General features: G+C 34.4%; 1 protein-coding gene across 1 annotated transcript; it reads left to right on the top strand.

The window, feature by feature from the left end:
- Positions 1–7516: 7516 nt before the first annotated feature.
- LOC131632427 (signal peptidase complex subunit 3B-like) lies at positions 7517–11042 on the top strand. The gene is made up of 6 exons (XM_058903169.1): positions 7517–7723; positions 7802–7849; positions 10017–10079; positions 10268–10321; positions 10604–10690; positions 10776–11042. Exons 1-6 carry the CDS (start codon positions 7598–7600, stop codon positions 10899–10901), a joined length of 504 nt encoding a protein of 167 aa, XP_058759152.1. The 5' UTR covers positions 7517–7597; the 3' UTR covers positions 10902–11042.
- The last annotated feature ends 7197 nt before the right edge of the window (positions 11043–18239 follow it).

The raw sequence follows: 18239 nt of genomic DNA, 5'->3' as shown, positions 1-18239 counted from the left end.
CTAGCCAAATGCATGGTTTAAGTACAAGCACAATGAATTTGTTATTAGAAGAAAATAAAAGGACAGAAGATAGAAAGGAGAATGCTGTCACTCTCTTTCTTCTCTAAAGAGAACAACTAACAAGTGATAAACCTTTTGAATTTAATTTGTCATCCTTCAAATTAAATCCGAGACTCCCGCATATTTTCTTAATCCCCAATTGCCCCTGGACAAATTTTAGTAAAAAAGGACTAATGAAATTTCGGGTAGTTCATTTTCAAATTGCCAGTATGAATTTTTTACCGGTTTTTTTTGAAAAATAAATTTAACATATTGAAATTATTGATAAGTCCGGTTTCTTTGATAATTTTCCGGATTTTTAAAGAGTTGGTAATTCATATTCAATAAGCAAAAAAAAATTTTTACACTGCCAAATTTTTTACAAAGTATTGTAGTTTATTGGATTTTTTAAAAAGTGTGGTAGTTTATTGGATTTTTCAAATTTTATGGTAGTGTTAAAAATATTTTCCTATCAAATATAAACAAACTACCATCAGTTTGTAAAAATTTGGAAAACTATATATTTGAGAAATTGAATATTTCTTCAAATATTTATCAGAAATTAGTGATATTTTATTGGAAATTTCGGTATTTCTTCAAAAAATCTGGTAAATGCAATACAAAATACCAAAAAAAATTAGTTAGGGCATATAGGTAGTAGCTCCCATGTGGGGTGTTAACTATAAGTTTGAGGGTGGCAAATTAAAATCTCATAAATCTTGAGGGGAATTGTTTCTACTTGGGTCGAGGACTAGTTTGTACTCTAATAAGGTAATTGACATAACAAAATAAACCAAATTCATCCATTACTCTGAAGATTGAAGATCGTTCCTTATCGAACGAACTAGTGACATAAACTGATGACATTATGTCAAAAACGTCACTCTATTAACCATGGATCCAAAGAAAGTTTTAGGTTCTTGTGAACAAGCATGAATCTATCATAGAAAAACACTTGATTCTAGTAAGTGATTGAAGGAAAACCATCAGATTACATGATGAATAATACTCTATCGTTTATCCCTTGAGACAACGATTCTATACAAGAAGGTTATATGCTCCAAAAACCCAAGGATCCAACGATAAAAGGAGGTGAATACATAAAATCAAGGTAAACCTTTTTTTAAACCAATATTACCTCATTTCTCTATTAGTTGTGAACTTGGGAGTCAAAATATATGCATGTATCATCCCACCAACATCAAACCAATCGTAGGGAAATATGAAACTTCTCAAGAATAACTTAGATTTGATTATTCTTACCTTAATGTGAATGACTCCTATATCAAGCCATCGAGTGTTAGAAAGGTAGGCATCATATTCAATTTTTGGACAAAGAGAAAAATAGGGTCGAGATCCCGATGTCTAATAGTGATGAATAGAAGAAATTAATGGAGGCATATGTGTTGAATTTAGAAAATATAAGTTTCCCTTAAATATGAAAATGCACTATTTAAGAAGCATTAAAGTTATATATTTGTAAAGGCTAAAAGTAGATTTGCGTAATTGGCTTGAGTGATTTCCCAGAATACAAAATTGAAAAGGCTTCATAAAGAGATTCAATTTCGATATGAAAAGAAAAATTAAGAACTGAATTTACAGTGTACGAAAGTGTACGAAGGCTGAATAACCAGAGATAAACACAATCAAATATCACAAGTCACACCCCAACTACGTCGTGCCTAACTTGAGGGCAACTATTCCTGCCTGAATTGAAGGCTAATTTTTTAGCCCAATAAAGTAATTGACCCATAACAAATAAATCAAATTCATTCACTACTTCTGAAGATTGTCTAATAAAGAACGGAATTTTTTTATGACGTCAGGCCGAAAGCATCATTCTACTTGCCATGGACTGACAAAAAGTTCTAGAACCGCGAGAACGATAATGCACCTCTCATAAAAAAACACATGATCCTGAAAAGTGATCGAAGGAAAACCATCAAATAATATAACAAATAATACTCTGACATATGTCCATTGAAAAATCGATTATATACAAGAAAGTTCTAGGCCCAAAAAAACCCAATGACCTAACGATAAAAAGGAGAGGGGTACATCAAATCAAGTCCATAGCAGGACAAAACTTTCCGAAAATCACTTGGATCTAATTATTTTCACTTAAAAAACCTTGTATCCTTTTAATGTTTTGGATGTTAGAAACTAAGGACAAAACTTTCCGAAAATCACTTGGATCTAATTATTTTCACTTAAAAAACCTTGTATCCTTTTAATGTTTTGGATGTTAGAAACTAACAGTAATTCCTCTTTGGCAAAGGAAATAAGACATACTTTTACACCATATAAGTTACTCTGCAGTCTGCACCCTTTTCTTAGCTTTCTTGGGCGCTCACCTTCATCTATGCTTTGACTCACTTTAATTGAAACAAACACAACAAAAACACATAATTTTGGAGTTGGGCAACATATAGATAATATTGAGCTCATACGCCTATTAAAAACAACACACGTGAAAAACAAACTAAGTATCGACACTTAATTAAATAAAGAAAATTCAAGAGTGAGTAGCTTAACATGTTTAAGCTAGTATAAGACTCTATTTAGTAAAATTAACTGATAGCTGATAGCTGATGATAGATAGTTGATACTTAATAGTAGATGACTAATATTTAATACCTATTGACATATAGTAGATGACTGAAATTAATCTTAGTGTTTGATAAATTAATTGTTAAACTAGCTCACAAATAAATAAAAAAATTACTATGTTTTATCAAACATAGTCTCATTAATACCAATACTATTATGAATTTAATTTATTTGATAAAAACACTTAGACCAAAGTACAAGGGCAATTCATCTCTAAATTTATTTATTTTTAAAATTACAGAAATAACTTTTGGATCAAATAATAAAAACTATAAATGCGTATGTACATATTGATGAAATTTATTGAAAGATCATATTAGAAAATCCCAAAAATCTAAAAAAAGTAAATAACTCAAGAAGGGGTACTAATTGTTTTTATAATGAAGTAAATATGATTTATGTACTTAAAATAAAATAGAATAAATATAATTTATTTTGTATGTGTTCAATGACCTCGAAGATTTTAGCTTTTCAGTATTTTGAATTATCCTTCCATGATACTACATTTTTTTTTTTCAAATTATTCATTAACATTAGAGGACTGCCCTTTTGTCCCTCTCAAATAATATCTACCTTTGGGATGTAGTATTAACTTTTCAATAACATTTTAATTTTTTTTTTATAAATAATACAATTATTCCTTCATAAATTTATTGTTTTTAGTTGCAAAGTTATAGAAAAAAAAACTAATAAATTGAATTTTAAAAAAAAATTATATAGTGTTAGTTACTCTAATTCTTAGAGAATAGAAAGTGCAAACCAAAGTAGAGAATAGAAAGTGCGAACCGAAACAAAGTAGATGTCTTCACAAAGAGAATGAATTATTCTGAATTGACCATTTTTTTACAATGTCTTCTATATATTGTATCAAAATAACATACTACTTATTGATTCAATAAGTGATACAAAGTTAACAAAATCATCATTTTATGATCTCAATATAATATGCATACTTTTAAAATTCATTTAAAAAATTCGCAGCGGAACTCAAATAAATAACATAAACTTTCATTATCTCGTTATACAAGTGCTTAACAAAATTAACAAAAACTCACACATCAACTTAAAACAAATTAAAAGACTCATTCCCCGGTGCTAGAGATCAGAACAATAGTTCAAACTAAGCGGCGATAAAACAATAAAGAAAAAGAAGAGAGTTTCATAGTCCTCTTCCAATTCACTGCAACACTTACTCATCCTTATTATTGGTACAACCAGTGGCGGAGCCAGAAATTTTAGGCAGCCTGGGCAAAAACTTTACACCATTGATTATTCATCCGTTTTAATTTTCACACCCTATTTTTACTAACTTTGCCCCTAATTTTGTCTAAAAATTGACTATTAAATTGGAGGAAGTACAAAGAAAATAGGGGTTGAGCCCGGGCGCCTGCCCGGGCTAGCTGAGCCTTGGCTCCGCCCCTGGGTACAACAACGTATAAAACAACACAAAACAAACAACAAATGGGTGAGAATACGCTTAAGTTTATTAACGGTCTAAGAGAATGCAAGGGTAGCTTGAATCGTACAATCAATAATACACATTCAAATAACACAACATCACAACAATCATCTCAGATAACCTTTATATATGCAATGTAACTCACAATTTGACTCTATGCATGTGGTACCAATTTGAACATCAAAAGTTTCTTATTGATCTCGTCCACTCAATAATGGTTTCTCATTCCAACCGGGTCTCCACTTCTGAACCCCAGACTAGTCATTGGTCCCTACTTCTGAACTCATGACTTGCCTCTTTCAAAACATTGACATGTATGATGCATGGCATAAAATTAATGTGACAACACTTATGGTTCCACTTCTAACCATATACAACATGCCATAATGCACTCACAGTAGCTCCCGCTTCAAACTACACACCACGATACAACCACATATAATTATATTCACTGCACATAATTATATAAAATACATCACATCCCAACACATATACATAAGTATAATTCACCTCTTATAATTATACGATTAATTCCATTATTAGTTAACGCATCACAATATTTCATCTTAAACAATTAAATTCATCAAATACACTCAAACAACAACCAAACAATGACTGCTCGAGAAAATAATATCGAAAAACATATTGAATGTAAAAAAAAACCCCTAATGGTCGTGACGACCGTCACCCAACTCGTCATGCCCTGAAGATCATGACGGTCTCCCTGTCATCATGTTTAAGACCATTAGCTTACCCAGTCGTGACGACCGTCACCCTGTTGCAAAAGGCAGAAACGGCTTTTCAGCCATGGGAGCTCATTCCAAGCTTCGAATTCAATCCCCAGACACCCAAATCGACCAGAAAATAATAGATACATATTATACTATTAATAAAACATCATATATGCACAGATAATTTCATAAAATAATCATGAATTCAAGGTTATGTTAATGAAATCAAAACATATTAATGACAACAATAACTTTGAGATTCACGTCAACATATCATGTATAAATTACAACAATACTCAGAGCACGAACTTACACGTCAAACATAGAAATCAACATGGATTAGACATAACTACACTCAATAACTCATAAAACACGTCAATGGAGAAAAACCTAGAGCAGGGTGAGTATCCCTCTCTACCCTTCATGCAATAACACCTATATTAGAGTAGTTCCCCCTTACCTTAATTTTCAGCAGCTGAATCAAAGTTTGGTTATAGTGTTCTTGCTCTCCCTTAAAAGCTTCATATGTTTTGCCTTTTATCTCTTTTTCTCCCACTTTCCAAACTTTCACGTATTGACAAGTTTGTCTCCCTTCACTATTTCTATATATTTAACCTAATAATAGTTTTGCTTAATTCACATTTCCCTCAAATATTAATAACCCCCCCTTAGCCCATCAATTTTGTTAAAATGCTACTTTCTACCCTAAAACGCATAATTCTATTATTATATTTAATTAAATAATAACCTCATAAGTCCAAAATAAAATCCCACAAAACCAACATAATTCACATTAATCACTCAAATAATTGAATAAAAGAAATAGAAATTCAATTAAATAAATTCATCGAATTCAGGGTGTTACAACAGTCACCTTGCCACATGTTGACAAGGGGCTCTACCATAACAATCATTCACTCTTTGTCGATATCAAGTATGTTCCTAACAGGAGAAAAATCAACCTCAAAATGATGAGACCTCTTGTAGACGACATTTCTCACCTCAATAGCAGCCCATGGCTTACGAGCAGTGCATGCAAAACCATCCTTTAGAGGATTCCTCTTTTTGAGAAGATTGACAACCTTTTGGATATTCTCATCGTGTTCCTTCTATCGCGTCTTAAGGACTTTCACTCATATCTCATATCCCCACGGCGTGTGAGGAAATAAAGTATGAAGGAAATATGAAGAAGCGCCAAAATAACAAGAGTCCATCTAAACTTAACAAAGTAGTTCACCAAAATCTTCTTCTTCTTCGGGCGCATAAGAGCCTCAAGATCTGACATTGCCCCGGTTATAACCTCGTCTCTTAATTAGCTAGAGAAAATAAGTAAGGGTACATTTTTTTACCGTATAATGTTCGATGAAAAGACATAGAAAAGGAGATACACTAAATCTAACAAGAGTGGCATAATTAAATTAGATTTTCGTTTGGAAAGTTAAGAAAAAATTGAGAAATTAATGAATTGTAGTAAAAGTGGAAGCAAATGAAAAAAAATGATCTCCTCGATCGAGGCTGCCCAATGCAGGTTTTGGTTTTGTGATGATTGTTGGGTTTTATCGTAGCTTGACTCTATATTAGTGCCAAGTATACATGACATGTCTATTACATTTGATTTTGACTAACAAAGCTAATAAAAAAAGACAAACGTGATACTGTTTAAAAAAGAGAGAGATTAAATTAACCATTTTAAAAGTTAAGAGACTAAAATAATAAAAGACAAAAAATGATATTTAACTTAAGACTTTGAACTTTTATTGAATGTTAGTGTTATCCGATATCCAAATACCATTTGGGTGGATGGTTGGGTGGGGTAGCTCAGTTGACACTTGCTAGCTGAGTTAAGGGAAACTGTTGGTCTATAAGTTGACACTTGCTAGCTGAGTTAAAGGAAGTCGTTGGTCCATCAGTTGGCACTTATTAGCTGAGTTAAGGGAAGCTATTGGTCAAGGGTTCGAATCCTGACACTTAAAAATTGTTGATACTTATAAATCAACAACTTTAAAAAAAAAATTCAAATACCATTTGAGAATTTGATTATAAGATTTTGTTCCTCTTTCTTAAACATACTTTTATTATTTATACAAGTCTTTTTTAATATAAACTATTTTGACTAAATATTTAAATAACTTATATTTAATTCACTTTTAAGAAAAATAATATAAAAAACAATAATTCTTAAAAATATTTTACCTCATCAATAAATTATAATAAAAAGAGTTTAATAGTTATGCACTGACAATGTAAAATAGTTTTACAATGTCAATCAATAGGAATTAATTATTCTACCATGTCATGCTAGTAACTTAAAATTTACAGCATAATTTGACGGGATACATGGTGGTGATTGGTTGACTGTCGTGCATATCCTCTTTTCTCTAATAAAAAATCATTTTTATTTTATTATAATCATAACGTAATTGACTATAAAAAAACACTGGTCGAAACTTTTTCCCCACCAACAATTTAGAAAAAAACTAAACTTTTTTCTTTTTCAATAACAAAAAAAGAAAAAGAAAAAAAAATAATTATAGTCATTACAAAACAATACTAGTACACTTTATTAATCAACAATAGGCAAATATGGTATTAATTTCAGCAATAATCTAATAATCCAATAAGACCCCACCGAACGCGTGGTATAACCAATCACAAAACACCATTCTTCCTTTGCTCCGTCATTACACTTCTTCTTAAACCTCTCTCTCTCTCTCTCTCTCTCTCTCTCTCTCTAACAGTTTCCTTCAATTGAATCAAAATGCATTCCTTTGGTTACAGAGCGAACGCTCTATTCACGTTCGCAGTTACGATTCTCGCTTTCATCTGTGCTATAGCTTCCTTCACCGATACACTCAATTCTCCATCTCCCACTGTTGAAGTCAAGGTGTGTGTCTAAAACTTAAACCTCTTTCGGTTTTGGTGATTTTTTATTTTAACTTTGTTTTGTTTTTTGTGGGTTTAGGTTTTGAATATCAACTGGTTTCAGAAACAGCCGAATGGGAATGACGAGGTAATTTGTTCGTTAGTTTGTTCTTGTTTGATTGTTGTTTAAAAATGTGTGAGATGTTGTTTATGTAGTCTATGATCATGTTGAAATTTATGGAAATAGGCCTAATTGTGTTTTGTTTTAGTGCTTTTGTAGACTAAATTGAGTTCTATAGTGTGTTTTTTTAGTGATTTTGTTTGTGAAATTGACTAGTATAGGTTTTGATTGTGTTGATATTGCAGAAAAACTCCTTATGTGTGGCTTTTGTTTGGAGTTTTATAGATCAATTAACTAATGAAAGAGTCATCACATTGTATGCTTTTGTAGTTTTGATATGTTGAGGACTATTGTGACAATTTATGTATGTTGTTGTGTTTTGAAAAATGGTTGTGATAGCAGCTCACACATTTAAGAATTAAAATGACTCATTACACTTTTGTTTCTGTTAAGAGTCTCACATCGGACAATATATGACCTGAACATGTGTATTAAGAGTTTAAGATTTGTTTAGCCACCTGCTATTAGGTTTCTGCTATAGGGTCACCCACCATTTATTTCCACGTTCTGGATGTCCAGTTTTGGGCGTGAGCGGGTGTTAAGAGTCCCACATCGGATAGTATATGACCTGAACACGTGTTTATAAGTTGGGGGACAATCCTCACCTTACAAGCCGGTTTTGCAGAGATGGGTTTGACCCAACCACATTTCTCAATAGTTTAGTTTAGTTTTTGCCTATGTCTAAGGTTGTTTTTGTGTGTGTGAAGATGAGTTTCATACTTGAGAGAGTGATAGATATAAGGGATTTAGTGAATGAGAGAAATAGAGGAAGCATCAGTCGGGAGAATCATAAGGGAGATTTTGATGGACAATAGTCAGTTTAGTTTAGTTGATACCAAACATGATTTTGGCAACCCCGCGGTGACACCAAATATGATTTTGGACCAAGGTGGCCTCACATGATTTTGACAACTGCACTGTGATACCAAACATGTATATTAGTTGTCTTCTCTACTATCTGTTCACACTCCGAGGCACATAATGGTCTGATCTTTTCCTCACATTTACTGTGATTGGGGTTCAAATTTGAAATTTTTCTGGTTGTTGGTTATGGGTAAATTCCTTCATCAAACACTGCATAGGTTGTTTTGTTGTGAATAAAAAAGCTATAGTTGAGCGGTATGTCCCCTTTTGAGGCACTTAACACTAGCTATCAAGCAGTTTAGGGGCTGCAAGTCACAGCAGAGTAGCTCTTTAGCTGCTGCTAAATGGCTATTGGCTAGGGCTTGTATTGCCTTTACATTTTATTTCTGAAGATCTACTTATCCTTTATTTCTCTAAATCTTCCATTCAGACTTATATGTAGTGTACTACATGAGATTGCAAAGTCTATTTGATCTTCATTTATCTAGAGGGCTCCTTCAACATATAAAATTTGTATATCAACATTAGATCTAGACTCCTTTTCTGGGTATGACTTCTACAATATACCATAAATTGCAAAGCCATAAGTAACGTATATTAAAAGCAAACCCAAGTACAAGTCGTGTAAGAGAAAAAAAAAAAAAAAAGCTAACAACAAAATGTGAACCACCTGAAGAGGGAAAGAAACACACTTGAACTAAGACCTACACAATAATTCAACCCCCTTCCTGAGATATACTTGTTTCCTTTACCAAAATTTTGGTATACAGGGTCCCTTTGGTCTTAATAAATATTTTTCATCTAAGTCCCTAATAATAGAGCTTTAAAAGTCAATATTTGGTCTTCACTGTCTCCGTTGACCTCAGGTTTACACACATCATTAGAGTTAAAAAAACTGTCAGAAAAGGTTTCATCTCAAAAGCTTATCTGGTTTAAGATTTGTGCCGCCCTCAACTTAGGCATTTTCTATAGACTTCAACACTTGTACATCAAGGATTTGATTAATGATGACTTACAACCTGGCTTTGGAACTTGTCAAGTAACCTAAAAATTTCAATTCAGGGCTGGTCTGGCAGTAATTATATGCGTCAGTAATTTGGGTGGTTGAAATTCAGTTAACCCTGATGGCATATCTAGCTTGATAGTATCCTCAACTTAAGAGTACACGATAGTTTCTTAAGTTGTGAAAGAACTAGAAACTCGTGTATATATGTTATCAAAATTCCTAATGCTTCCCGATCTGAAAACAAGAACCTTTTTATTGTTGCAGGTTAGCTTGACTCTGAATATATCAACAGATTTACAGACCCTTTTCACGTGGAACACAAAACAGGTTCTTGACTTTAATTTGCATTTTTAACCTTTTTTTTTTTTGCTTTATAAAAGCAATAAATAACAGGAATGGACGGGAAGGAAGAATGAAAACGAATTTTGCATAACTTGTTATATTTTCAATTTTGCATATCTAGTATATTTGGGTCTGTTGACAAACTTACTTTTGCTTCTCTCCTATGCTTGCAGGTTTTTGTATTTTTAACCGCTGAATATGTAACTCCAAAGCATGCCTTGAATCAGGTACAATTTCTTTCGTTAGCTACCTTGCATCTTCGGATTTCTATTAAAATCAACACAAAATTTAGAAAATAAAAACTAAAAATGTTAATAGTTTGTTGGTGGATCTCATTTGCTATTTATGTGGTGGCAAGTTCAATGTTTTGTCTACGTTATTCCTAATATATCATGTTACTCAGATAACCATGTATTTGCTTGCTATGCTGCATGCATCTCTGTCATGTTCTGTATATGCTGTGTCATATATGTTTCTAGTACTTAGGTTCTTGAGATGCCATTTTACAGATATCTCTCTGGGACGGAATCATTCAGTCTAAAGAGCACTCAAAGTTTACAATCACCACATCGAATAAATACCGCTTCATCGATCAGGTATTCATCTCTTCAAGGAAATTGTGTCTAATCTGTATTGCGTTAAATGTCATTAATTCTTAATACCCGTTTTTCGTGTGTACAGGGAAGCAATTTGCGCGGCAGAGAATTTAACTTTACTTTGCACTGGCATGTTATGCCAAAGACTGGCAAAATGTTTGCAAACAAGATAGTCTTGCCAGGTTACCGATTGCCTGAGGAATACAGATGATGCCTCTTTTTTATTTAATGTTTTTTAATGTGTAACTTTAGTTTTTTCAAAAACTGGTATAGAAGATTTCAAAGAACTAGAATCAGGGGAAAGAAATTTGTGTGTTGGATAGTGGAAATGAATAGCATTGAATATTTGAAATTTTCTTGTGGTGTGGTCTCCAATTATCTCTGTTTTTGTGTTTATCTAAGTAAAAATAATCTTATGAGCCTATTCTATCTCATTCCACTATACTTGATACTGTATTATCAATTCAGACACACTGTGGAGGTAATAACACTTTCGAGATTCAGACATTTTTTTAGATGAGCGTTATTAATTTGCACGAAAGTTTGCATTTACAATGATTTTTTAAAAAAGACATAAAATAGTTCAACTAATTTTTATATTTTATATTTGGATTGTTGAGCATTTTCTAACATTTTTCTTTATGGAATGGTATAAATTTAAATTCCATTTTTTGGATTGAAAAAAAAGATGGAATAGAGTAGAACAATTGTGCTTCGTTCTGCTCCGTTCGTTTTACAAAACTCAAACATAATTTTAGGCAATTTATGTGTAGACGAGAAATGCTAAAAACATTTTTATTTTTAAATAATTTTTTACATTGGGCGCATCGAAAATCTCAAAATATCCTTAGGTGGTTTTGGAGATATATTTTTCGGACGCACCAAATTTTTATTTTTTACCAAAATTTAGTTAGGAGATATATCTCTGAATTTTTCAAAGGTTAATTCAGAGATATATCTCCGAAAATACCACAAGATTTACGAGGCGGAAAGCAGCTATGTTCAATTTTGACACGGTGTTAATTGCATTCATGACACAGTTCTATGCGAGTTTAGGTGCCTTTGATTTTGGAGTAAATCTCGATGACATCATCAACTAGCGAATCAAAACTAGGAATATAGCAATGAAGACCTTCTGAAAGACCAAATCCTGGATAATCCATAACAAAAACTCCATATCCAGCACATGCCAATTTTCTAGCTATTCCTGCAAATAATTTCATGATATGACAGAGTTTGTAATCGATAATGGAGCTTATTGAGATATTTGTAGAAACCAAAACTTAACTTGCTACCATATGTCTTCAAAGAAAAAGGTACAAGTGTCTCCATAACCATGGCAGTAAAACAGAGATGCTTTCGGCCTCGCAGTTCCAAGAAGCCAACTCTTGTAGAAGATTTCTACACCCTTTGAATTCACCTCGTACGACTGGTGCAAAGGCTCAAGTGATGCAAAATACATATTATGAATTCACAATGAACATGATGAAAGGATAATTCTCATTAGATTGGAACTGTGGCAGTAGTATAATATTTATACAATTAAGGTGTTGAACACTATAAGCTAGCTAGACTACATATCACCATAGCAAAGCCCTAGAAATGTAATTAACTGTAACTGCCTCAATAACAGAAAACTAACATAATGAAGAGTTAGTTTGGTGGTTATGTTAGCATGGTTCAATATCCCTCCACAAGTTGAAGGTTGGTAAATATTTAGCATCTTCAACTTGGCTAAGAGTGCATGGAATGGTTGAGGGAGAAGGGACTGTTAGAACAAGATTTGTTCTGATCAATATTCTTAGTTTTGATGATAACAAGCATATGAATTTTGTATGAGATAATGTGGTACTCTAATACTATGCAATTTCCATTTCAGGAATTACATAAAGAGTATGCACAAAATCAGCGCAAGAAGCACTGACTCAGAAGGTTCAGCATGCAACATCAGAACATGGTCTGGCAAGACATCAGAAGATGGTCAAGCAGAACCAGAACATGGGTCTATGGAAGCATCAGAAGAACTTGAGATCAGAAGCAGAAGCACTGAAGTTCTCATGGTATCACGCTCAGAAGCACTTCAAGGTCAGAAGACAAGAAGATGCTCTGCACCAAGCTGTTTGACTCTGATGATATTCAAACGTTGTTTACACAAACATCAGATCAGAAGCAAGTACTAGACTGGCAGGCTACGCTGACTGACAAAAGGAACGTTAGAAGCTATTAAAGGCAACGTCAGTAGACACAGCGGAAACAAGGCTCGAGGTAGTTGACAAAAGAGTGAAACATTAAATACAATGCTGTACGTAATACGCAAAGCATTAAATGCTCCCAACGGTCATCTTCTCAAGTGCCTATATATATGAAGTTCTGATGAGAAGCTAAATACAACACTTGCGCACTATCCAGAATCGCTGTCAAATTCAAAAGCTCTCAAACTTCATCATCAAGCTCACTACATTTCTGTTGTAATATCTTAGTGAGATTTAAGCTTAAACTTAAGAGAAAATCACAGTTGTGATAATAACTTTATAAGAAGCATTGTAACTCTTAAAAGAATCTGTTTACATTAATTTGTAAGTTCTAGAGTGATCAGGTTGTTGATCAGTATACTCTAGCAAGTCTTAGAAGTTGTCTAAGCAGTTTGTTCCTAGAGTGATCAGGTTGTGATCAGGATACTCTAGAAGACTTAGCAGTTGGCTAAGTGGAAAACCATTGTAATCAAGTGTGATTAGTGGATTAAATCCTCAGTTGAGGTAAATCACTCCAAGGGGGTGGACTGGAGTAGTTTAGTTAACAACGAACCAGGATAAAAATCATTGTGCAAATAGTTTTTATCTTACTAGTTTTTAAAGCTACACTTATTCAAACCCCCATTTCTAAGTGTTTTTCTATCCTTCAATTGGCATCAGAGCGCCGGTTCTAAGGTGCAAGCACTTAACCGTGTTTAGAAAAGATTCAGGAAGAGAAAAACGCTTCAGTTAAAGATGGCTGGTGAAATTCCAACAAACACGCCTACATCTACATCTGGCTCTGCTGAGCAATACAATGGAAATGGTAACAATGGTTATACTAGACCACCAGTATTTGATGGTGAAAACTTTGAATACTGGAAAGATAAACTGGAAAGTTACTTCCTTGGTCTAGATTGTGACTTATGGGATCTTCTGGTGGATGGTTACAAACATCCAGTGAATGCTACTGGCGTAAGGCTTACAAGACAAGAAATGAATGATGATCAAAAGAAGCTTTTCAAAAATCATCATAAATGTAGGACTGTTTTGCTGAATGCTATCTCTCATGCTGAGTATGAGAAGATATCTAACAGGGAAACTGCCCATGATATATATGAGTCATTGAAAATGACCCATGAAGGAAATGCTCAAGTCAAGGAGACCAAAGCTCTTGCTCTAATCCAGAAATATGAAGCCTTCAAGATGGAGGACGATGAAGATATTGAGAAGATGTTCTCAAGATTTCAAACGCTAACTGCTGGATTAAGAGTTCTGGACAAAGGTTACACCAAGGCTGATCATGTAAAGAAGATCATTAGAAGCTTACCCAGAAGATGGGGTCCAATGGTGACTGCATTCAAGATTGCAAAGAATCTGAATGAGGTTTCTTTGGAAGAGCTAATCAGTGCCTTGAGAAGCCATGAGATAGAGCTGGATGCAAATGAGCCTCAGAAGAAAGGTAAGTCTATTGCATTAAAAATCTAATATTAAAAAATGCACTAACGCTTTTCAGGCTGAAGAAGTAGATTCTGAAGAATCAGAATCAGAAGAAGAAGATGAACTGTCCATGATCTCCAGAAGGGTAAACCAACTCTGGAAGAGCAAACAAAGGAAGTTCAAAAGCTTCAGAAGTTCAAAGAAGTTTGAACGAGAAGAATCTTCTGGTGGCAGAAGATCTGACAAGAAGAAGGTCGTCTGCTATGAGTGCAATGAGCCTGGACACTTCAAGAATGAATGTCCAAAACTTCAGAAGGAGAATCCCAAGAAGAAGTTTCATAAGAAGAAAGGTCTTATGGCAACATGGGATGATTCTGAATCAGAATCAGAATCAGACTCTGAAGGAGAGCAAGCAAAATTTGCACTGATGGCTACAGTGGATGATGGATCAGAATCTACATCAGAATCAGATTCTGAAGAGGTATTTTCTGAACTATCTAGGGAAGAGTTAGTTTCCAGCTTAACTGAACTTCTGGAACTCAAGACTCATCTTAGTATCAAATACAAAAAGCTGAAAAAGCAATTTGAATTTGAAACTAAGAAGCTGGAAGTGGAAAATTATGAACTGAAGGAAAAAGTTTTAAAATTATCCAAAGATAGTGGATCTCCTTCTGAATCATAAAAATCCATTCCTAGTCTCAATCATATTCTGAAAGAATATGACTCGAGCTTCAGAAAGTTCCTATCTAGAAGTATTGGCAGAAGTCATTTTGCTTCTATGATATATGGTGTCTCTGGAAACAAAAGGTTTGGTTTTGGCTATGAGGGTGATACCTCACATAAATTTGAACCTGTTGATGATTTGAAAATCACATACAAGCCATTGTATGATCAGTTCAAATATGGCCACTCACATGATATCAAGCTCACATCACATGCACAGAGTTTTAACACAACACACACCAAGAAGCATGTGACACAACCTAAAAGATATCATGCTGACAAACCCAAAGAATATCATGCTGTTCCTCCTGTTACTTATCATGCTAAACCCAAGTTCAATCAGAACTTAAGGAAAACTAACAAGAAAGGACCCAAGAAATTGTGGGTACCTAAGGAGAAGATAATTTCTGTTGCAGATATCCTTAACAGCAAAGAAGGCAAAGCACAAAATGTCATGGTACCTGGACTCTGGGTGCTCGCGACACATGACGGGAAAAAGGTCTATGTTCCAAGACCTGGTGCTTAAGTCTGGTGGAGAAGTCAAGTTTGGAGGAGATCAGAAGGGCAAGATTATTGGCTCTGGAACCATAAGTTTTGGTAACTCTCCTTCCATAACTAATGTACTTCTTGTAGAAGGATTAACGCATAACTTATTGTCCATAAGTCAATTAAGTGACAATGGTTATGATATAATCTTCAATCAAAAGTCTTGCAAGGCTGTAAGTCAGAAGGATGACTCAATCCTATTTACAGGCAAGAGAAAGAACAACATTTATAAGATTGATCTTTCTGATCTTGAGAAGCAGAAGGTGACTTGCCTTATGTCTGTTTCTGAAGAGCAATGGGTCTGGCACAGAAGATTAGGACATGCTAGTTTGAGAAAGATTTCTCAAATTAACAAACTAAATGTGGTCAGAGGTCTCCCAAATCTGAAATATAAATCAGATGCTCTTTGTGAAGCATGTCAGAAGGGCAAGTTCTCCAAACCTGCATTCAAATCTAAGAATGTTGTCTCTTCCTCAAGGCCGTTAGAACTTCTGCACATTGATCTGTTTGGACCAGTCAAAACAGCATCTGTCAGAGGGAAGAAATATGGATTAGTCATTGTAGATGATTATAGCCGCTAGACATGGGTAAAGTTCTTAAAACACAAGGATGAGTCTCATTCAGTGTTCTTTGAATTCTGCACTCAGATCCAATCTGAGAATGAGTGCAAAATCATAAAGGTCAGAAGTGATCATGGTGGCGAATTTGAGAACAGATTCTTTGAGGAGTTCTTCAAAGAAAATGGTATTGCCCGTGATTTCTCTTGTCCTAGAACTCCACAGCAAAATGGAGTTGTAGAGCAAAAGAATAGGACTCTGCAAGAAATGGCCAGAACCATGATCAATGAGACCAATATGGCTAAGCACTTCTGGGCAGAAGCAATAAACACTGCATGTTATATTCAGAATAGAATCTCTATAAGACCTATTCTAAATAAGACTCCTTATGAATTGTGGAAGAACAAAAAGCCCAACATTTCATATTTTCATCCTTTTGGATGTGTGTGTTTTATTCTGAATACTAAAGATCATCTTGGTAAGTTTGATTCTAAGGCACAAAAATGTTTTCTTCTTGGATATTCTGAACGCTCTAAAGGCTACAGAGTATACAATACTGAAACATTGGTTGTAGAAGAATCAATCAATATCAGGTTTGATGATAAGCTTGGTCTTGAAAAGCCAAAGGAGTTTGAGAATTTTGCAGATATAGATATTGACATATCAGAAGTTGTAGAACCAAGAAGCGAAGCTCCAGAAGCTGAAAGTCTCAGAAGCAAAGAATCAGAAGATCAAGTTGCTGCATCTTTAGAGAATCTCAGAATTTCTGAAGAGCCAACAGTCAGAAGATCTTCTAGACTCACCTATGCTCACTCAGAAGATGTGATCCTTGGAAAGAAAGATGATCCCATCAGAACAAGAGCATTCCTTAAGAAAAATGCAGAATGTCAATTAGGTCTTGTTTCTTTGATCGAGCCAACTTCTGTTGATCAAGCTCTAGAAGATCCAGGCTGGATAATTGCCATGCAAGAAGAACTAAATCAGTTTACAAGGAATGATGTATGGGATCTGATTCCTAGACCTTCAGAAGCAGTGATCAGAATCAGAAGATGAAAAGCTCTATTCAGTGCAACACAGCTGTCATCAAGAGCATTCTGATGGTGAACACGTGTATGTACGGTTGGTAAAAGCGTGAGTTAATCTGATGGGACGCCGCCCTAGGTAACTGTGTTAAATCATTTCATTTACCACGATCTCTCATCTAACGTCACTCATCATTTAATGCAATTGATTTCATTTGATTCTGTAACTGTTCATTCTCATAACTTCATTGCATTCATTTTCAAATCCGTCTCTATAAATACATTTCAAATCATAACGTTTATCTTTTTCGCTCTCATTCTCTCTTTCATCTTGCATGCATTTTTGCAACCTTTTCAGTCTCTTCTCAAACCCTAAGCGCAAACCCAGATCTTGTTCTTCTAATTTCTGTTCTGTTTCAATGGCCGCTTCATCATCTCACAATGTTGGCTCATCTGTCCCTCTTCATCTTCAAGAAGAAGAAAATCAGCAAATCACTGCGGTTGTTGCCTGCTCTATTCCTAAGAAGGATTTGGAAGTTATCTGTGAACTCATGGTAGATTTTGATAGCATCGAAGAACATGAATATCATCTTAAAGAAGATATCATTTTTCAAGGATGGACTTCATTGTTTGCTGAGTTCTGTGGACCGGTCTACCCAGATCTTGTTAAGGAATTTTGGGTGCATGCAGTTGTTGCCCCTAAATCCATTTTGTCTTTCGTCCATGGGAAGTTTATGGTAGTTATTGAGAACATTCTGAGAATGATGTTCGATCTAATAAACCCTGCCGTTAAGAAGACAAAGCATGTCAAGGACATGAAAGACCTCTACAAAATCTGGACCAAGATTCTTCTGGGGTGTTTCTATCACAGGAAAGGAACACATGCTGCAGATTTCGTCAACAATGAGCAGAAATACATTCTGTATTGCATTGCCACTAAGAAAAAGGTTGATGTTATCTACATAATCTTCAATCACATGTGGAATGTTGTGAGGGATTCCAGAAATGCCTTCAGAGTGAAAAATTGTAC

This window comes from Vicia villosa, unplaced genomic scaffold, assembly GCF_029867415.1.
Source record: "Vicia villosa cultivar HV-30 ecotype Madison, WI unplaced genomic scaffold, Vvil1.0 ctg.000940F_1_1, whole genome shotgun sequence".
Classification (NCBI taxonomy): domain Eukaryota; kingdom Viridiplantae; phylum Streptophyta; class Magnoliopsida; order Fabales; family Fabaceae; genus Vicia; species Vicia villosa.
Note: the sequence above shows the minus strand (reverse complement) of the source record. Positions and strands in the feature narration are given on the sequence as shown.